At 32.6% G+C, this 22426-nt stretch overlaps 3 protein-coding genes across 4 annotated transcripts; 1 reads left to right on the top strand and 2 right to left on the bottom strand.

Moving 5' to 3' along the window:
* Positions 1–502: 502 nt before the first annotated feature.
* LOC107908625 (expansin-like A1) lies at positions 503–2620 on the bottom strand. The gene is made up of 4 exons (XM_016835851.2): positions 2212–2620; positions 1959–2068; positions 1702–1880; positions 503–1102 (listed from the first exon to the last, which is right to left on the bottom strand). Exons 1-4 carry the CDS (start codon positions 2327–2329, stop codon positions 727–729), a joined length of 783 nt encoding a protein of 260 aa, XP_016691340.1. The 5' UTR covers positions 2330–2620; the 3' UTR covers positions 503–726.
* A 1363-nt stretch (positions 2621–3983) lies between these two features.
* On the bottom strand, positions 3984–9884 carry LOC107908626 (alanine--tRNA ligase, chloroplastic/mitochondrial). 2 transcript variants are annotated; one of them, XM_041089285.1, is made up of 13 exons: positions 9650–9884; positions 8935–9036; positions 8641–8849; positions 8120–8298; positions 7916–7994; positions 7564–7698; positions 7267–7416; positions 7039–7149; positions 6007–6924; positions 5629–5901; positions 5146–5355; positions 4763–4920; positions 3984–4666 (listed from the first exon to the last, which is right to left on the bottom strand). In XM_041089285.1, exons 1-13 carry the CDS (start codon positions 9873–9875, stop codon positions 4330–4332), a joined length of 3087 nt encoding a protein of 1028 aa, XP_040945219.1. In that variant the 5' UTR covers positions 9876–9884; the 3' UTR covers positions 3984–4329. The 2 variants fall into 2 exon arrangements, with proteins under 2 accessions (XP_040945219.1, XP_040945217.1); XM_041089283.1 differs by having other exon boundaries at positions 8935–9045; positions 9650–9847.
* Positions 9885–19273: 9389 nt separating this feature from the next.
* LOC107908627 (pectinesterase) lies at positions 19274–21556 on the top strand. Its single transcript, XM_016835854.2, has 2 exons — positions 19274–20454; positions 20683–21556. The coding sequence occupies exons 1-2, from the start codon at positions 19479–19481 to the stop codon at positions 21387–21389; spliced, it is 1683 nt and encodes a 560-aa protein (XP_016691343.1). The 5' UTR covers positions 19274–19478; the 3' UTR covers positions 21390–21556.
* Positions 21557–22426: the final 870 nt, after the last annotated feature.

Below are 22426 nucleotides of genomic sequence, written 5' to 3'. Positions count from 1 at the left end.
AACATCTCCCAAAAACGAGTGTCTTTACCATCACCAATAGACCAGCAAACATTTTGTAAAAGGAAGCTCCAAACATGAGTTAGAGATTTCCAAACATAAGAAGTCGAGCTCCTCTTGATAGTGTCGAGACAAACATTTGTAATTTTACATTTAGTACGCAAGACCTGTACTCATAGAGCATCAAAGTTAGTCGATAAATTAAAACCAATTTTAAGAAGGAAGGACTTATTATGTTTTTTCAAGTTTACGTATCCCAATGCCTCCATTAGCAAGCGGTTGGCAGCAAGAAGATCAATTGACAAGCGTCGTTTTTCTCTTATTAATGCTAGAACCCCAAATAAATCCCCTAACGTTCTTCTCAATTTCATTGCAAACCTCCGAGGGAATTCTGACAGTTTGCATAAAATAATTAGGGATCGCTAAGAGGATCGATTTAGCAAGAGTCACTTTTCCTGCCATCGAAAGTAAGCTTGTATTTCAACCGCAAACTAAAAAGTGCTTGGTAGTAATCTTTTGTGGAATAAAAAATATATATTATACATCTTCATAGAAACTAAATGATAAAAAACACATTATACATTCTTTTACTAAATCTTATAAAATATTATTCAAACTATATTTAAGACCTTGAAATGTTAATTTTATTTCTTTGTTTATTTATTTATTTACAGAAACCAGGGATCAGAGTTTAGCCCCAATAAAAATGCTTGTTATTGGTCTTGTTCATCACCAATTCCCATCATCACAAGGAGAGCAACCTTCTTGTGCAATGTCAGTGATTTGAACCCCAGAATCATAAATAACCCCAATTTTCCAATCAGCTGGAAGCACATTTTTTGCCCAAACCCACTTCCCATCGTACCCAGATGTCACCACAAATCTGAATTGTAAGGCACCATTTGGGACCCTACTGGTATCCCAAACTGCCCCATAGTTCCTAGTCATGAAAATCCAGTTTGATGATCCAACTTGAGCTACATCAATGGCTACTATTTCTGTCTGGCCACCTTGGTATAGCAGTTTAATAGCCAAGTAATATGGTTTTTGGCTTGATTCTTCAACTCTAATTGCCAAGTTCTGGTTTTTGTATTCACAAGGCATCCTGTTAATTTCACATCACCAGAATCAATAGCAAGTTCAACATGCATGGAAAAGGAATAGGGTAAACTAATACCGGTACTCACCCAATTATAAAAAGTTACAAAATAGTTATTAAACTATTTAATATTATGTTGGATTTTTTTGTGTTTCTATTTTTTGTATACTTTCAATCAAAAAATTTTTTTTTAGTTGAAAGGTTCACAAATAAAAGCAAAACTGCAATAAAGACTAAATTACACAATGTGTATGGGTTAGATTTTTTAAAATTAAGACTAAATTGACATAATGTATAAATGTTAAAAATTAAAGTTGCTATAATGCCTATTTTAAAAGCTGCCATAATTAACCAATGAGTGACAAAAAAAAGACAAAATTGAATAATTGAGTTATCATTTCGTAATATTTCATAGTTGGTGACCAAACAATAAATTTACTAATAATTAGGTGACCCAAAAAAATATTAATAGTTGGGTGATACTAGTGTAGTTTACCCAAAGGAATATAAAGAAGATATTGAACCGTTAGCCATTAGTGTGCCCCATTATATATGTTAAGTTGGTTCTGACCTTTTTCATTATTTTATGTTTGAATCAAGCTTACCTTTTATATTCCACGTCCACAATCCCAAGTTTCAAAACGTCTTGACCCTTGCCCTTGTTAGCCATGGCCATGAAAGCTCTGCTAGTAAGAACAAAGTCTGTTTGGTTATTGTGATTAAGATCAGTTAGCGTCACCTTTGTTCCTTTACTGCTACACAGTTTTGAATCCTTACACCTTATCTGCCAATGTTAAAGACTCAAACCTCAATTTTCCATTATAAGAATTAAAAAGAAAACAATAATAAATGTATACAAAACCTGAAAGCAAGCACCACAACCAGCTCCTTGTTTGTGAAGCGAAGAAACACCAGCTGCAAGGTGGCCACCGCTAATGGTTAATGCTAAGGAACCATATCCACAAGCTCCAGCTACAAATATCAAAGCCATAAAACAAATGTTACCCACAGTTTTTTTCACAAAAATATGATCTGGGTCTTTGTCAAAATCCATTTTCATGTAAGAAAACAAGTCTGGGTATTAATCAAGGAGGAGGAACTTGGCAGCAAGTTACATGATGCAGCGGCGTCGGAGAAATAAGAAGCCTTGGATTGGTGCACACATCGATCACAAGCAGTAGCTGAAGACAAGACAAGGAACAATAACATGCAAAGAAAGTGAGGCTGAGCCATATTTTTTGTTGAATTGAGAAATGTAAGTGACAAGTAAAGAAAGATAGGGTTGATGAGTTTTATTTATAGTGTGGTGGACTACAGGTAAGCATTTCCGGAAAACCATGGATTGATTTTCTATACTTCAAAGAAAATCCTTTCTTCGGATTTGAATACAAGGAAAAGGACTTGTATTTGCTCAAACGCGGAAACTAAAAAAAGATGAAAACAATAATGAATTTTGTCACCGACTCTTTGTCTATGTCTAAACAGCTGTGCCTTGTAGCTGTAAGAAGTATGAACTTGAAGATTTGTGTAGTTTTAAATAGGACATAACTTTGTTGAGTTTTCAGACAGTGGGATTGATTGATATATAAGTGAAAGTTTTGGCAAATTGCGTTTTTTTAAAATTAATTTAGGTAAATTAAATTAAAGAATAAATTAATTTTTTTTTCATTTACATTGTATTTTTAACTGAATAATTCATTTGTTCTTTAATTTAATATATATGTATTAATTTATTCATTTTTTTAATAAATTAGAGAAAACACAATCCGAAACTTGTACCAAATTTTGACATTTTTTTACTTTGATGAGATCAAATCAATCAATCAATTTTCCTCAGCTTAGTGCCCCAAAATTCTCCCTTCTTCTTCCCTGTTTTTCAAAGCTATAAAATTCAAGGATCATTGTTCCACTATAGAAATAATGAAGTGTATTCACTGCCTGCTGACTTTTAATCATCCAATATGTAAACAAAACGTATGTCTGTGGCATCATAACGTGGATCAATGGATTCTGACGTGGACTTACCATCATGCTTTATCCAGCTGCCTGAAACTTGATGCTTTTATCCGTTTGTACCATTCAATGTTTCACTTAAATTATGTAACAATGAATATGGGATTTGACCACAGCAACCGGTAGTTTATTTCTACATGCGTCATAAAATAAAAACCATTGTGTGTAGTTAAGTTGGCTGGTGTTTTGGGGTCCCTTTTGGTGGAACCCAGCTAACCAAACAAGATAATATGGCTACTTAATCATAAGATCATTGAAAACCATCAATGGCTATTGTCTTCTCTTTCTTTCATTTTTCTTCATTTTGCTTTTTTTTTGATGACATGATTATTACCGTCTAAAACATGGTGAAAGTATCATAAAGGCTTCTATATTAAGAGTTAAATTACATTTTTCATCTTTACAAAAAATGAGTAAATTAATCTATGTATATTAAATTAAAGCGCAAACTAATATTTCTATTAAAAATTCATTCATTTTTACTATTAAAAATTGATTCATATAAGTCAAAATAAAATACACTTGGCCATATCAGTTTTAAACAGCAAAATTAGATTTAAACTTTAACAAAAATGACCGGTTTGTTTTTTGAAGTAATTTATAGGGGTTAATTTATCTTTTTTTAAGTAGATGAAACAAAATACAAATTGACCCTAATACAGAGACCTCCATAATACTTTTACCTCCAAAACATGTAGATACCAATATCAATACAAAACAAATTTAAAGTACACATTGCAAGACATAGTGCTTGATGATGGTGCAAAGACAGCTACACGTAGAAAGCTAGACAGTATTCAATTGTAACTTCGCTTGAAAAATTTGTATTAGGCAGAGGCGCAGAGCCTACTTTAACCAGAAAAAGAATGCAGAATTAAGGCATGAAAGTGGAATGCCAAAGATAGTATAAAAACAAAAATAGGGCTGACAGCCTATGAACATCAATGATAGTGCAACTTATCACTTACCCTAGCAATAGCTAAACTATTCAAGTAATTTAATAAAGGGAACCAATATTCTCCTATGAACCACTTAATTTTGGCTATGGTATTCATCTTTAAAAAGAATGTAAAATTACCTGTACAGTCTTTTCCTTCCAGTCCATTGATCATATACAAGGGCATTCTCATTGGCCTCTGAAATATTTAAGCACTTATCGACACAGAATCCTAGCATTTGATCTTTTTGAAGGTAATTTGACCATGTAAAAAGTTAGTATTTCAGCTTGTTTTTTGGGACAGAATTGAGATGATATCTTCCCGTGCCTTTTCAAGGGCACTCGGCAGATTCTCTGGTTTCCTCCCACCTGCTTGAGCAAAATTTGGTCTGCCACCACCTCCTCCACCACACAGTTTAGCTATGGGGCCTATAAACTTCCCCGCCTGTATCCCAAGATCAACCACGGCTGGTGTGAAGGCAGCAACTAAACTAACTTTCCCTTCATCTGGACAGGAGCCTAAGATTACAGCTGCAGGATCTTGCAGTGTATCGATTAAATTCTCGGCAGCAGCTTTTAGTGAATCAGCATCCACATCATCCAATGACTCAACTAGCACCCTGGAGTTAAATGTTCAGAAGCCAAAGAACAAAAGTCAGAAATGAGTTCCATTAAATAGCAAAATTTGATATCTTTGAAACAATATTACACATTACCTTATCGTTTGTGAAGTTCCTACTTCAAATGCTTTGTTTGCAATCATTAGTGCTTTATATTCGGCTGCTTTTGTACGCAAATTAGCAACTTCAGTTCTTGACATTCTTAACTCCTCTAAGAGTTTTTCTACCCTGGTAGTCACTTCTTCAGCTTTCACCTGCAAAGATGAAGTTAAATAACATTAAAATCAGAGGTTCAGCCGAGTCAGGCATTTTCCAAAACAGAGAAGCTCTACATGATAAGAGAGAAGATCAGAATAGCCAAGCTATACCCAAAAGCCATACCCAAGCTTCTTGTTGTCGTTTCAAGATCAGATCAGTTTTTTGCATGGGCTTTAATCTTTTACGATGAAGTACATTGGGAGCATAAAAAGAGAACTCACCTTGAGCATGGAGCATAGATTCTTCATTTGTGATTCCCTGACATTGATATATTCAATAAATGCTTCACCAGCAACAGCTTCTATACGCCTGACTCCTGATGCAATCCCTTGCTCGGAGATTATTTTGAAGACCCGTATTTCAGAAGTATTGCTGACATGGGTCCCACCACAAAGTTCCATGGATACACCAGGAACTTCCACAACTCTTACCTGCAATGCATTATAAAATTAGGAAGAACTATTTATATGAGCAAGAACAGACACGGAGCACACGTAAACATTCAAGTTTCTAGCTCAGACATCATAGTGAGAAAGAGAATGCTAGGATATAGTGGCAAGCAATTGTCTAAAGAATGAACCGAAAATGATTCAAAGTTTAATTTGTTTTGCTAGTTTAACAAAAAGTACAATGAACCCAAACACAAGACAAGCTAAACAAAGCATGGATAATGTCAGTTGGTATAATGAAGAATAAATACATACCTGCTCGCCATATTTTTCCCCAAACATTGCGATGGCACCAGCTTCTTTCGCATCATTAAGGGGCATTACTTTTGTTTTAAGAGATGTTGAAGCCTCAATCCAACCATTGATCAGTTGCTCAATCTCTTCAATTTGAGTGTCAGTAAGGGCATGACCATAGTTGAAATCAAACCTGAGACGATCAAAAGCCACTAAGGAACCAGCTTGTGATATTTCCTGGCTAATTAATTTCTTAAGTGCGGCTTGTAACAAATGAGTAGCCGTATGATGTACCTGAAAGAAGAAGAACAAAAAACATCTTAAGATAGTTTATGTTAGATGAAACGACCAAATCAATTAACACAAAAATAAAGCCACAATTAAGCATTAAGCTAGTACCTTTGCCCGCTGTCTCAGTTTTGCATCCACGGCAGCTTCTACTTCTCTGCCAACTTCCAGAACCCCCTCTTTGATAGTCCCTTTATGAATAAATAAGTCACCTAAGGATTTTTGAACATCCTTGATCTCGACAACAGCTGTTTGTTGCTTTTCACCTCCGGTAACATAAAGAAAACCATGATCTCCAATTTGACCACCGGATTCAGCATAAAATGGTGTTTTGTTCAACAAAACCTCTATATCATTTCCTTCAGAAACCTGTATCACAGGACTCCCATTCACCATGAGGCTTTCTACTACTGCTTGAGTAGAAAGGGTATCATATCCAACAAATTCAGTTTTGTTTATATTATTCGTAAGATTAGTACCATCTTCAACTGCAAGTTTAACAACATTGTGTGCAGCTCGAGACAGGCGCCTTTGGTTTTCCATCTCTATATCAAAACCATTCATATCTACAGTAATGCCTTGTTCTTCAGCAATTTCTGTGGTTAACTCCACTGGAAATCCAAAAGTATCATACAAAAGAAATGCATCTTTTCCAGACAAGCAAGGCACAGTCCCACTTTTCTCGGCATTTGATGATGCATCCGCTAACATTTTTTCAAGTAAAGTTTCTCCTCTCTCTAGAGTTTGCACAAAATTAAGCTCTTCCTTCTTCAGTTCCTCAAGAATACGGGGCGCTTTAATCTTGACATCCGGATCAATATGGGTGCTTAATTCTATTACTTTTTCTGCAATTATAGGTAAAACTGCTCCTTCAAGATTATCTCTTCTTTCTCCCTTTATACCGAGGGACCTGCCAGCTCGAACAACCCTTCTAATAAGCCGTCGAACCACATAACCTCTACCAATATTTGACGGCAAAACACCATCCGATATGAGATACACTATTGCCCTTAGATGATCTCCTACAACCTAAAAGCAATAGAAAATTTTAAACACTGAGACCATGAAACAAATTAAGAAACTTTATTTGCCAAAATATCTTAAATCTAACAAAAATTATAGCAAGCAAACTGAAACTTTTACCTTTAATTTCAATTTTGTTTGCTCATCTGCCAAAGGATATGAGATATTAGCCAGTGCTGATGCCTTTTCTATAATGGGGTAAATCAAGTCAGTCTCATAGTTGTTTGGAACCTGCAAAAAAGGGGAAAAAATATCATCTTTAATTTCAAAGCATATAACCTTGCAAATGAGGCATACCTTCAGTAAAATATAATTTTAGTTTGACATGAAAAAAAAAATCATAAATACCTTTTGAAGAATACGGGCCATACGCTCCAAGCCAAGACCAGTATCTATGTTCTTTTGCTTTAAGGGCTCGAGTGTTCCATCATCTTTTTTATTGTATTCCATGAATACAAGATTGTAGAACTCTATAAATCTTGTGTCATCCCCAAGATCCTGCATATTACTCATCCAGGTTAAGGGAAAAAGAAAACTGGAATGAGAAACCTATGAGTAACCTGACCAATGCCCGGACAGAACCTGAATAACCCCCTACCCAACTGAAAGAAATAAAAGAATTGTTTGAAGCGAGTAAGTACCAACCACATCAGCAGTTCCCCTCTCTGGATGAAAATCATAATAAATCTCAGAACATGGACCGCAGGGACCAGTAGCACCACTCATCCAAAAGTTGTCGTCTGCACCCATTCTTTTTATATGGTCAACAGGAACACCCACCTGATGAGAGCTTGTATCATCAAAATCATTTAACATAACATGAAAAATATTATGTCTAAATCATTCAAAAATAAAAATGTAGCTTCTCGAACACTAGGCACGATGGAAAAGACACATTGACCAATCAAGGGAACTTATATAGAGAGAAGGCACATCTAAAAGCAGAACATTCATGAAAGCAAAACTCTAACAAGTGCTAAAGTGCATCTTGGATTACCTCCTTGTGCCATATTTCAAAAGCTTCGTCATCATCCTCATACACACTTATCCATAACCTTTCAGGTGGCAACTGAAATCTGTAAGCACAAACAACTTTCATTTTCATATGGAAGAAAACGAATGTGTGATAAGGAACCACCATGCTAGAGAAAAACAATACTAAAATTTGGCATTCAGAAAACAAAACTAAATTCATGCTTACTCCTTGGTGGAAAGCTCCCATGACCATTGAATTGCTTCCTTCTTAAAGTAATCACCAAAGGAGAAATTGCCTAGCATTTCAAAAAATGTATGATGCCTTGCTGTTCTGCCAACATTCTCCACATCGTTTGTGCGTATACACCTTTGTGCAGTAGTAGCACGAGGTACTTGTCTAGGAATCTAAATATAAAGAGCTAGTTACATCACATCAAAGCCTAACAATCAAAATAATGTCAACTTACTTTTAACACACTAATTTAAGTGCTATCTTTACCATTTAGCAAGCTTATAATTGACAACGATGTCATGATGCTTTTCTAAAGATGATCAATTAGCTACAAACATATAATTAAAGCTTTTCACAATAAGTGAAGAACCATTTAAAAAAAATTTAAAATAATAGTTCCATATACCATGTAACTAATAATACATAAAAGCAGCGTAATCTTAAGAATTACTAGGAAAAGGCAAAGCTTGAGTAAAGGTGCAGTCAGTAGATTCATTAAGAATCTCATATATTACCTTCCCAAGGAATATTGGCTTGAAAGGAAGCATTCCTGCAATTGTTAGTAGGACTGTTGGGTCATCTGGCACAAGAGAAGCACTAGGAAGAATCTTGTGATCACGAGAAGCATAAAAATCAAGAAATCGCTGGCGAATAGAATCCCCACTGAAAAGAGAATACTTTGATTGATCCTCCATCAATTCCTCAGCTACGCGCTGTACCGATGCTGAAAATTCACATGGTAACTACTATATCCACTGATAAAGAAAGCTAAAGCATGACTGAAAGAATAGATGATTAAGTATAGTAACCTGATCTAATTCTCGACTGATTGCCCCGAACTCCTATCAAAGAACTACTTTTACACGCCACTATGCCAGGAGAGAAAAGGGCCAACGTTCTTGTAAGAAAGCCTGCATTTACTTGAACACAATTACACAAATATCTAGGAATTAATGCATAATCCTAAAAGATATATAATGCATCACTTAGCAAAGAGAAAATCAATGGAAGAATAAAATTACATATGCAAAAGTAGATTCCAAGAAACCAAACACATAAAGTTGAAAGAGCTCAAAATACTAAAATTCTAGAAGAAAAAAGAGAAAAATCTCAGTAATGCATATACAATGAACCATTCCTTTCCCATTTTGAAAAAGTCCATCTCCCTGCTTAAACTGAAATCCCCATCCGAATAAGAAAATGTAAAGTTAAGTTAAACTAAATATCAGAAAATTTCACCATTCAAATAAGTAATCTCGGTATATAAAAACCCAACTACATCTAAATTTCACTAATTTGCATTAAAAAAATGAGTAAATTTGGCATTATTTTTTTTCCCAATTATGAACTGAATGCAAAAGATAAATTACAAGTCAAGGAGAGAAGGCAAGAAATTAACTATTTTGCTCACTTGGGTTCTGTCTAATGAAGTAAAATATAGTTCAAAGAGTGTACTTTATCAATAAAATTGCTTGTATAACGAAGAACAGTGAAAAGAACAAGAAAAAAGAAGGAAACTTTTACCAGATGAAGTGGCAAAACTGTAATTGGAAAGGGGCGAAGAAGGCGGTTTTGGAAATAACATGGTGGATGCAGGAAAAGGAACGAGAGGTTGTCGTCCTTGAATTAGGCGTGGAGAGTGAGGCAGTTTCAGGGCAGCCATAGCCCCTCCCTCTGTTTTTGAGATAATATCCCCTGTTTTCGGTTTTGTTTTCTGGAAGTGGGCGTTTAAATACGTTGCACTAAACATGTTCGTTGGAAAGATAAGCTTTTTTCAGACAGCCACATATTTTTTATTTCTTAATTATTTCGTAATATAAGGTCAAGTTTTACCGGAACCGGAATGCAGGATTGGAAATTAATTGGTATATTTATAATAATTCGGTTTTTAGTGATGTTAAGAAATAAGTTTTGAAATCTCGTTGCTATAAACATAATTCGTAAATATTTGATAGGGATATTTACAAAATTATTATATAGATATATTAAAATTTAGTTAAATAATTTAGTCGAAAATGTAATTAATTAATGTTTAGAGATTAAATTATAAAAGTTTAATTATTATAGATTTTTAATTAAAAATTGCTTGGGGGACTTAAATAACAATTATCTAAGGAATTAAAATGGTTAATAAATCAATTTTAAATAGGTAATAGTGGATAATGATGATGCATGACATTATATTTAGTTAATTGATGATTAAGATTTAATTGATTAAGATTTAATTATAATTAAACTATACTATATAAACCAAAACTAAGTGGAGAGAAGTGGTCATTTTCTCCACTTCAACTGTCTACCAAATACCAATGTAGCCAAAGAGAAGAAAGCTTTGAAACCTAGTTTTCCATTTGGTCACTTATTTCAAATAAGTTTTTAGTCATTTTTTTTATTTTTATCAAAATTAAATCATGGGAGCTTGATTTAGTTAGCCCATGTAATAATTTATTCAATTGGTGAAATTTTGATAAGTTGTCATTGTTGAGAATTGGATGAATTAGGTGTGAAATTGATAAAAATTAAACTTAAATTATAAAAAAAGACTAAACTGTAAAGTTTAACAAGCTTGATTGCTAGTTTTGTTACATTATGGATCAAATTGAATAAAATACTAACATGTTATGAAATTGTGGTAGGAATAGAAAGTATAAGGTCCCTAATGAATAAATGTGAAATCGAATTTTAGTCTGAAGCTCTATACCGAAAGTTATAAATTGCCTCGAGTTTAGGGACTAAATTGAATAAATTACAAAATATGCTTGATCTAGTATTTGATTGTGAATTAGATGAAAATTGATAGTGTTTTATGTTTTGTGACTGTACGTAGCTAATGTCGACGCGGAACCTTAGAGAGAAAAGCGAAAGTTATTGATGAGTGACGCGAAATCTTGATTTGTACTCTTATAATTTGAGATAGAAATACTTGTTTGCATATGCATGTTTATTGAATGAATGATCATTGAAGTGAGCATATGGTGATAGTATAAATTGCTTTAAATAAGATTGATATGGGATATTTATATGAAGGACTAAAATGAATAAAATGGAAAATGGCATGAATTACTTGAATTATGATATGTGAATTGGAAATTTGGATAGAAATATGTTGTTTAATATGAAATACATATATATAAACAACGAATTAGATTGTTTTTATGAATATGATTGAGAAATGGTTTATGTACCGAATTGTAAATTGGGATTGAACATTAGTACCCTACTAACTAGTCAGGCTGAGTCGGATATAGTTGGCATATCATAGGATTGAATTGTGTATGAGCCTATGTGCTTATGCGTCAGGATGCACCTCGTGTGCCAGGATGCACTTTGTGTGCCAAAATGCGCATCATGCATCAGTATAAGCTTCGTGTGCCAATATGCACTTTATGTGTTAGTTTTTCCTACTCTAGTTTATTCGATGACGCACTTCGGTGCTAGCTGTTGTGTTGGTTGGACAATCTGTGTATCCATCCAAGTCCAAGTTAAAGTCAGGTTAATAGGGGTTATAAATTGTAAATTGATATGTGATACCAAAAATGAAATCGGTAATACTATGGAATTGATTTCATTCATGTATATGGACTATGAATTAAGAAAAACATACACAACCTATTATGCATAATAGTTGAAAACAAGCCTTGGGGGTCGAAATGTATACAAATGAGTCAATAGACTCCAAAAAGGGTTTCAAATGGTATGTTAAATGGTCTATTGATGAAACATGAATATGGGAATGAATGTCAAAATGTTAAGGTTATAAATGTTTGAATTATGGATTGGTATTGATAGCTAAAAGGCTTTAAGATAGGTTTTGGTATATGTAATTGGGTTGATCACTCTATTGCATTGAAAGTTGAATTGGTTTGACACTTGATACATTTATCCTTTCATATGGAAATGGTCATGTAATTGTGTTGCAATTGGGAATATGTATTGGTAGACATTTGGATTATATGCATTATGTTAAATTGCTATTATTAACTTATTGATAAGTGATGAAAGTGACATATTTTAATCCTGTTCTTAATGCGTTTTTGGATGATTATTTATGCAAATTGGTGAACTTTATGCTCCTAATCCTTTGAATTCATGTTTCTATACATAGGTGAGTATTTGAGAGCAAAAGAAGTGAAAAACGAGCAAAAAATAGATAAAAAGAGCATATTTCAAGAGCCACACGGGCTGGACACATGGCCATGTGACTTATGCTATGTTATCTTTAATAATGAAAGTACCACTGAGCTTTATCGTTTAGTGTACAAGTTATTTGTTTCGTGAGTAGGTATAGGTAATATTTGAGGCCCCGGGAAGTAAAGTCAACATTCGAACTATCATTTTTGACTCAACTAAATTTATATAACTCCTTCCATTTTTATTAAGTGGCATGTAACTAGAAATACCTTGTTTAAGGTTACAAATGGTCAAGTTTTCTAAATGGATTGTGAATATATGAAAATGGTTTTAACTGTGCATAGAAATGAATGGTTTGGCAGTTGTATATTGATCATGTTTATTGATGTTGAATGGGTGATTGGAGCCTTAAGGCCAAACATTGTTGTTCCATGCTAGGTTGATATCAATGGAAAATAGAGACTTAGTGGTTTGCCTATGAAGTCGCTACTTCACACCGTGAATACCACGACATCAGGTTATCACGTCGCAACGTCGACTTTATTTTATTTTGAAAACTTTAAAAATTGGTACTCGGGTTGGAAGCTTGACTATTGTCTCCAAATTCGCAACACCAAGCCCTGGAAGTCGACATCCACCTGAGAAGTTTTGAAAATTTTGTAGTTTAGTCCTCATTCGACCTCGGGATGGTATTGAGCTTTCATAAACTCGTATTTGACCTAGAAATGACTATTTCTTGTTTGATACATGTAACACTTGTATATGAATGTTTAATAATAGAATTGGAATATAGTTGATTGTAGTTGTTTCAACAACGAATGTGACATCCTGTAGCTTGGACCTGGCGGTCGAGTCGTGTAACACCCCTAACCTGTATCCGTTATCGGAACAGAGTTATGGAGCATCACTGAAATCTATAGATCAAGTAAACGGATATTTCACATCATATAGTATTCAAATCAAGCTAAAACCAAGTTTTATACATATATGATCATCACAAATACTCTAGTATTCAAAACTATCAAATTGACCAAATTCACATATATGCATACTTGTACTAAGTATTAACATACCTATAAGATTATCATAATTTAAGTATACCAAACACTCACATCTAACATGATATAGCCTTTCATATGCATATCAAAACATGTTCATCACAAGCCATCCCTGTGACTAGATATAACAAAACATTAATAAGCCAACATTGGCCAAATTAACTTATACATGTCATTATAACCAGAATCAAATCATCCAAAATTACCGATAGAACCAATTGATAGTGTGATATAACTCCAACAAGCTTCCAACCCATTCGAGCTTCTGATAATCTGCAGAGTAAATAAAAACAAATATGTAAGCAATGAATGCTTAGTAAGCTCGTGTAATCTTTAATCATATTAATTCATTTCAAATATGAAATCTATACATATCAAGAATAATCTAATATTGATACCACAATACTCATGAAGCTATATTCATCAACTCACAAGGTGAATAAATCCACAGCATCACTTATACATATTATTCCAAGCTTAGTAGGATTTTATATAACTTTAACTTTTCAAAATTTCTTTATTTTCATTTGTAGTTCTTTACTTTCCACACTTATTCTATATGCATGACACACAAGTCATAAACATATCATTCAACCATGCTAGTGCATTTAACCAAAGCCTTTTTCAAATTGATCACATGATAAGTCATTTCATAAGAAATTGCATAATTTAAACCTTACCACTCTTTCATGAGCACTAGCATATTTTCACTTAAATACTTGCCAATTCAATACATCATATAAATAAACATATTACCATTCAACCAATAGCTTGCCACTTGCCTAAGCATCAAGCAACAACACTAGTTAGCGTACTTGCACAGATTACATATAAATTCAACATTAATAAACTTATTTTCTCAACATGTCACACTTGAGTTTATTACTCGTCTCAACATACCTAATTTCCTTGTATCAACATATCAAAGATAGTCACATATGTACATGTCATGATACATATCATTCTCTTGCCGTTTCTTCATAAACATATATCATTCATTTCATTATATCAATATTTCATGTACCATCATTTTCATGAATTTCTTGTATATTTATTCCAATAACAGTTCATAATCATGAATATACATAATTATCAGGCAAGCTTCATGTACATGTATTTTCCATGTCATGTTTCAATATATCAAATAAATATCATTTCCATGTATTTCAGGTATATACTGTAATAGTTCATTTCGAACTCATGTTATCTCATATCAAAACTTTGCTCGTTAAACCATTTAAAATGTCGATGGATACATAGGTAGTACACATATAGTGTACAAAACTGTAATCCGTCAATTCATATTCAGGAATGCTCATACGAGCACTTAACGAAAAGCTCTTTCGAGCCATATAACGAGAAGTTCATGTGAGCCATGTAACGGAAAGCTTCGAAGAACCATTAACGAGAAGCTTATATGAGCCAATTTCAGAAAGGTTCAAGCGAGCCAATATCGGGAAGCTTCGAAGAGCTAATTAATCGGGAAGCTCATGAAAGAGACTTTAATCGGGAAGCCCCGAAAAGCCCTTATCGGGACGCTCATAATAGTTTCGGTGTGTCCGTAACACATGTAGGATCACAAACAATCGGGATGCTCCGAAGAGCTATTAACAAGAAGCTTGCAAGAACTATATAACGGGATGCTAATGAGAGCTAATATCAGAACACTCTTTTGAGTTGTGGTGTGTCCGCAACACATGCAGGAACACAACCATTCGAGATGCTCCGAAGAGCTATTAACGGGAAGCTCGTGAGAGCCATATATTGGGAACCCTGTATCCATCGAATTTCATTTGTTTAAACGATACTTAATACTTGTCATATATTTTTTGGATATGTGATCAATATTCATACATAGCAATTACACAATTTACGTAACAACATCCAATTCAAACATATAAATATACAATTTAGTTACACGAACTTACTTGGCTAAATTGCAGAAATACTAATATTTAGGGGTATTTCGATAATTTTCCATTTTCCTCTATTTTCCTCTCGATCTTGATCTCAATTAACAATTTCATTCAATTTATTAATTTAGACGAAAAAAATCCATTTCATGCAATATGGTCATCTTTGACATTTTGACAAAATTACCCCTAAAATTTTACTTTTATTCAATTTAGTCCCTAAACTCAAAACACGCAAATTAACCATTTTTAATACAAATTCAAGCTAAAAAAATATTAATGGAATTCAATACAACCCATTTTTGCAATAAATTCACAACAAACTCTTGTATTTTTACCATTTCAACAATTTAGTCCCTAATTGGAAAATTCATCGAAAATCACTTAATAAAATACATTTAATTAAAAAATAATATCTCAAATTGATCATTTAACATAAAAAATCATATAGATTCATCAATGGCAACATCCAAGATCTTTAACAAAATAAAAAACAAATGTAATGTTTAGTTGAACCTAATTGTAACAATCTCAAAAACATAAAAATTATAAGAAAAAAGGACTAAATTGAAATTACATACAAGAATATAAAATGACAGAACCTCCAAGTTAAACTCCCATGGTTTTTGTCAATGAAAAATAAAAATGTCCACAGAAGATATCTTTTTCACCTTTTTTCTTTTTATATTATTTTAATTTCAACAAATTTACAATTATACCATTGAATCCTTTTATTTTATATTTTTCCTTGATATGCCGCCTCATCCATTTAATTTAGGTATAATTTCTTCTTAAGTCCTCCCTCATTTATTAATTAAATCATTTAGTCACTTAATTATTATAATTAGCAAGTTTTGCATATTTTTTAATTAATTAACTATCGAAACGTTAAATTTTTCAACGAAACTGTATTACTACCTTAATGACACATTTACGACTTGGTTTATAGAGACGAGGCCTTGATACCTCATTTTCTAAAATCACTTGACCTAAATTATTATTATAAAACACAAATTATCAATTTAAAAACCTTTTTAAAACCATATTTGACTCGTAATATTAAATAATAATATTTACGAACTTACTTACTGGATTTGGTGGCCTCAAACCACTATTTTCAACACCACTAAATATCAAGTTGTTACAGGTCGAGTATGATGTGTTTAATATTAGTTCAAATAAAGTTGTTGAATCAGTATCTAAGCGAACTATTACAGTAGAAAACGAAAACCAAGACAAAAAAAATCGATAATTGAATCGACTTTCGTAAAAAATATTTTTTAAACTTTTTATGAATTTTTAATTATTTGTTTAATTATTATCAGACCAACGGTTGAATTGGGAATTAATGGTTTGACTAATCACCGATTTGGTTATTCAACATTGAATTTTACCAAAGGCGAATGCAAAATTTCTTTAAGGGGTGGAACTGAATAATAGAATTTTGAGAGATCAAAACATTATTTTATAATGTATTCATGTATTATTTCATCATTTTTGAAGGGATTAAAGATTTTTTTTTTCATTTTGGGGGGCTAAAGTGAAATTTTATCATAAATTAATTTTTAATTTAATCATCTTATAAGGGCCTTAAATAGAAATTTTTCATTTGAAGGGGGCCAGGGCCCCTACCTACCCCTCAAATTTGCCCTTGAATTTTACTATTAGTTTCTGTGCTATTCTTGTCGTGTATAATCGAAGAATCCAGTCTATGTATTTTAATTTGAACATTTTTTTGTTTGTATAATTTTTGAATTTTGAAATTTCAATTTGAACTTATATGATAGTCATTGAATCCATAAAGTTAAATTATGATATTTTCATATGCGACAAACTTATTATTTTCATATGCGACAAACTTATTATCACGTGTATTCTCACATCAACTTGCTATTTTCATATAATAGTCATAAAAAAACAGATATTTTAGTTAATGAATTAATAGCTATTAGATTGAAATGTCAACTTTTGAACAAATTTATAGAGGCTAAAATTGATCAAATTGGAGAGCTAAAACTAAATTCACAATTTATGTATAGTACGAGACTTATAGCAAAACTTGACATATCAAATTTAGGTGTTACTATTTGGGTAAATACTAAAATTCCAAATTTTGAAAAATTCAGGGATTAAAATTGACCAAATTAGAGTATCTGAACTAAATCTGCAACTTATACATAGTTTAAGGACTAATAGTAGAATTTGACCTATTTATATTCTACAATAATGTGAATCATGATAGTTGGTACCGTACTGATATTGGTCGTATCGGCCGGTACGTATCATACCAATCCTAAATTGGTACCAAGTAATGTATGTTCCATTTTGGTCAAAATTCTAGTACATTTCAACCATTTCGGTGTGTGTCGGCCTGTTCCGGTCAATACTGGCTTGTAACTGTGCGTACAAATATATTTGTATGATACAGAATTTTGATATTTTAAACTAATTTTTAAATTCTTTTTATCTTAACCATTTTCGTTTTTCTATAATTATATTTAAAATTAAATGTTATTAAATTAAATTATTGAACCTAATTAATAGTTTTATAACTTATATTTATAAATAAATATATTTATATGGATGTAATTGAGATATATTTGCATATATAATACATATAATTTATTTTTTATAAAAATAATATATAATTGATTAAAAAACTAAAAAAATAGATTATAAATATATATATATGACAAATATATAAAAGCATCGATAAACCCGAAACGGTACATCAAAACATGTTGGTACCGGTATGTGAATATTATTCAGGTATCTCTTTTTTTAAAGGGTAAACTACACTAGTAGCCGCCCATCTATTAATAAATTTCTTTTTTGGTTACCAAATTATTTAAATTTTTCCTTTTTGGTCACCAAGTGTTAAATTAGTAACGGGAAGATAACCTAACAACTTTTAATATTGGTATAATATCAACTTTAACCATCGTCATTTATACATTGTGCCGATTTAGTTTTGATTCCAAAAAAATTAACTCTCAACAATTACACACGGTGTAATTTGGACTCTCTCTTTTTCTTTTATTTTTTTGCAGTTTTATTTTTATTTTGATGGGCAACAAAGTTTGTTATTTTTGGCTATGAGGGGGGAGCTGATTCAATCAAAATTGCTTTAGATATCTTCTTTGAATTTGGTTGGATAGGTAAAGCAAGACTTATGTTGAATCCAATTCAATTTCCACCGTCTCTAGGGTTTTTCATAAAAATCTAAGGCCATGGTTTATGTACTCTATTTTTAAGGTGATCGATAAGTGTCCAGATGAGATTGGTTGTGTTCGGTAGGCAAATGAGTGGAGAGTTAAAAAAAATATATGGCAAATGCTCTCGTGAAAGTTACGATGCATAGTTCTACTACAACAAAATTGTAAGCCTAAGACGACACTTTTTAGGCCGACACTTTCCTAAGTTTCGGGATAGACTTGCCAACATATGCTTTGACCAACTCTTTGATAAGAGTCGAGATATGCATGCCCAAAGTAACCCTTAAATAAAGGTCGTCTTTGTCCAACACTATGTTGACAGTTTCCTAAGTGTTGGGATAAACTTACTGACATACATTTTGGCCAACTTTTTATATAAGGGTTCCCTTAGTTTTCAAAGCATGGTGGTGATGAAGCTCAGTTGAATTAATATTTTGTTTTAATTTTATTTTGTGATGGCGAATTTTAGTGAGTTTTCGGTATTATGTTTCTTGTTATACGGTTAGTTTGTTTATCTTTTGTCATTTCTCTTAATTAAACTTGTTTTTCTTTAGAAAAAAAAACATCCAAAACAAACTAAACAAAAAGGTGTAAGGTAAACAAATTTGTTACTTTAACAAAAAGCAATCCCAAATTTTCTTTGTTTAAAATTAATGATAACCATTAATTTTTAAAACGCTTTGTCAAAAACTACTACGTTATAACCTATCCACAACAATCTAGGAATGTATCGTATTCTCTTTCTATGTAAAGAACTTTAATTCTAGAAGGTCTCACTTGCTATAAAACCCATTGCCATGCATAATGAATTTCATCACACAACAAAAACAAATACAAATTGAAAGAAAGGGAAGGGAAGGAAAGTTTCATCCCTTAAAAAAGTTTAAGGGAAGAAAAGTTTCATTCTTTAAAAAAGTTTTCTCCTTCCTTATTTCTTTTGGGAATCATATATTTTGCTATCCTATAGTTCTCTCCATGAGCATCCCGAAGTAGAAATATCATATTCATTAAAACAACAAAGAAAAAAATAACAAATATGTCAAAGCAAGTGATTATTGCTGGGGTTTCGCTTATTCTTGTGGTGGGAGTCATTATTGGAATTACTATCACATTTCAACAGACTAGCAATGATGAGGAAAAATTGTCACCAACAATGAAGAAAGTTTCCATCTTTTGTTCATCTACTTATTACCAAAAATCATGCCAAAAAACTCTTATGTCAGTTAATAGCACTGATCCTAAAGAGTTCATTGCCAAAGCTATTTTAGATGCTGAGGAAGCAGTCAAGAAGTTTATCAACTATTCTGACTCCTTGATTGTTCAGGTCAAGAACAATAGCCTTACAAAGATGGCCTTAGATGATTGTAAGGATATGATGAACTATGCCATAGATTCACTTCAAGCATCATACTCTAACGTCACTAGTAATGAACTGCGCAACATTAATGACCGTATAAACGATCTTAGAACCTGGTTGAGTGCTGTTATATCATACCAACAATCATGCTTGGATGGTTTTGAACATGATGACGACATGAAAGGAACTTTACAAAAAGGTATTGTTGATGCTAGTGAACTCACATGCAATGCCTTGACAATTGTAACAAAATTGGTATACATTCTTCCCAAATTTGGCATCCAATTCAATATTACTAATACCCGTAAACTTCTTTTTACCGAGAAAAATGGTTATCCCCCATGGTTCTCAGCTAAAGACCGTCATCTTTTGGCTAAGATTGATAACAATAACTTGAAACCGAATGTTGTAGTGGCCAAGGATGGTAGTGGCCAATTCAAGACCATTGCTGCAGCTCTAGCTGCCGCTCCTAAGAACTCCAATGTCCGATATGTGATTTATATCAAGGCTGGAATCTATAAGGAGTACATCACTGTAGGCAAACAATACACCAATATACTTATGTATGGTGATGGCCCAAGAAAAACTATTGTCACAGGTAGCAAAGGTGTCAAAAGCGGTGGTGGAATTACGACTTGGCAAACAGCCACTTTCTGTAAGTTTCTAAGACTTAGATCATTCTTTTCTAACTCAATTAAGATAATTATTTGATTGATAGAAAAGAGGTCTTATAGGACAACCAAATAAGTAACATATAATTACAAAGTAACCAAATATAATCTTATAACATTGCAAAAGACATCTTAAGCAAATTAATTAATCATGCTTCTCATTTGTAATAATTATTTTATACTAATATAATTTCATAATATTAATGGTGCAGCTGCTATTGGAAATGGATTCATAGCCAAATCCATGAGATTCCAAAACACTGCTGGTCCTAAAAAGCACCAGGCAGTGGCTCTTCGTGTTCAATCAGATAAGTCAGTCTTCTTCAATTGCAGGATGGATGCCTACCAAGACACCTTGTATAATCAAGCAAATCGCCAGTTTTTTCGCAATTGCATCATCTCTGGAACCATTGACTTCATCTTCGGTGACTCTCCCACCTTTATCCAAAACTCATTGCTCATTGTGAGGAGGCCAATGGATAATCAATTCAACACAATAACTGCACAAGGCAAGGACTTTATTGATGAGAATACTGGTACAGTGATCCAAAACTGCAGGATTGTCCCTGAGCAAAAACTATTCAATGAAAGGTTCAAATTTGCAACATATTTGGGCAGGCCATGGAAGAAATTTTCTACAACTGTTATCATGGAGTCCATATTGGGAGACTTAATTAAGCCTGAAGGATGGATGCAATTTGAAGGACTTGACAAAGTCAATTTTGAAGAAACCCTTTACTATGCTGAGTATAACAACCGTGGCCCTGGAGCTAACCTTAATGCGAGGGTTAATTGGAAGGGTTACCACAAGATTGATAGAGCGGCTGCCATGAATTTCACCATCCAGTCATTCCTTTTGAGTAAAAAGGATTGGTTGCCTTCAACTGGTATTCCTTTCACTACTACGTTAAGATATTAAAGGCAACATAGTCCAATAAATTAAATAAGAGAAATTATCTATAGAAGAAACTTAGATAAGAAAAGAACTTCTATAGTGTTCTTTGATTATGTATAAATATCAAATGGAGACACATCTTGTGATTTATAAAAGTAACAAGTGCTCATTAATTTCACAGATATCAAGTTTATTAATAACAATTTTTTTTGTGTAAAAAATACAACAAACTTTATGAGAACCAGCTTTTATAACATGCATTTGTTTGGTCAAAACCAAAATTTTTTCCCTAAATCAATTTTGTTTATAGAAATGAAACATCAATTATCATAGTTCACCAAAAACACAAGAGGACAAAAAATATGACACGTGAATTTCTCTTAAATTCTATGGCGTATAAAGATAGATAGGTATTAGATAGAACATTATAAGTTCAACATATGTTGTTGTCTAACAAAGTAAACATCTCCAATAAAGGTAATGTCAAAAATTATTTTTTGAAGATTAAAAGTAAATTATAAATATTTGGGGACTAAAATGTAGTTTTATCAATATATTAACTATAAAACAATCTTACAATTTTTTGATGGAGTGAGGCAAGGCCCCTACCTGCAATTGATCCCATTTTATAATATATATATATACATATAATTTATATTATACATCAACAACTTAGTTGGTCATCACTTTCGTATATCACGTGGATCAACATTTATTTCATATAAGATAGCTAGACCACTTGGCAACATAGAAAATGAATTTTCCTTTATTCAAACTCAATATGCTAATAGTGAAGTAAAACTACTGGTATAAATAATATAATTTAGAACATAAATAGCATAATTCAAAGCGAAAAATATTACAAATAAATAGAAAATTACGCATTTATTAAATTCCCCCACACTTGAACTATGTTTGTCCTCAAGCATGAAATTAATACAAATAAATATGCAACTTAAAGAAATATTTAACTCAAATCGACAATTGGAAATATCATTATATACCAATGAAACAAGTAAACAAATAAGTCCATGTGTAGGGGTGATTCTGATTGTAGTTAA

Source organism: Gossypium hirsutum, chromosome D02 (assembly GCF_007990345.1).
Source record: "Gossypium hirsutum isolate 1008001.06 chromosome D02, Gossypium_hirsutum_v2.1, whole genome shotgun sequence".
Classification (NCBI taxonomy): Eukaryota; Viridiplantae; Streptophyta; class Magnoliopsida; order Malvales; family Malvaceae; genus Gossypium; species Gossypium hirsutum.
Note: the sequence above shows the minus strand (reverse complement) of the source record. Positions and strands in the feature narration are given on the sequence as shown.

Excerpts from the sequence above, each read along its gene's own strand:
- LOC107908625 (XM_016835851.2), bottom strand. The coding sequence starts at position 2,329 with ATGGCTCAGCCTCACTTTCTTTGCATGTTATTGTTCCTTGTCTTGTCT. Across the intron at positions 2,069-2,211 it reads CTCCGACGCCGCTGCATCAT|CTGGAGCTTGTGGATATGGT; the intron begins GTAACTTGCTGC and ends TGATATTTGTAG. Across the intron at positions 1,881-1,958 it reads GTTGTGGTGCTTGCTTTCAG|ATAAGGTGTAAGGATTCAAA; the intron begins GTTTTGTATACA and ends TAACATTGGCAG.
- LOC107908626 (XM_041089285.1), bottom strand. The coding sequence starts at position 9,875 with ATGTTTAGTGCAACGTATTTAAACGCCCACTTCCAGAAAACAAAACCG. Across the intron at positions 7,995-8,119 it reads TGGGAGCTTTCCACCAAGGA|ATTTCAGTTGCCACCTGAAA; the intron begins GTAAGCATGAAT and ends TTGTGCTTACAG. Across the intron at positions 7,150-7,266 it reads TGGCCCGTATTCTTCAAAAG|GTTCCAAACAACTATGAGAC; the intron begins GTATTTATGATT and ends CCTTTTTTGCAG.
- LOC107908627 (XM_016835854.2), top strand. The coding sequence starts at position 19,479 with ATGTCAAAGCAAGTGATTATTGCTGGGGTTTCGCTTATTCTTGTGGTG. Across the intron at positions 20,455-20,682 it reads TTGGCAAACAGCCACTTTCT|CTGCTATTGGAAATGGATTC; the intron begins GTAAGTTTCTAA and ends TTAATGGTGCAG.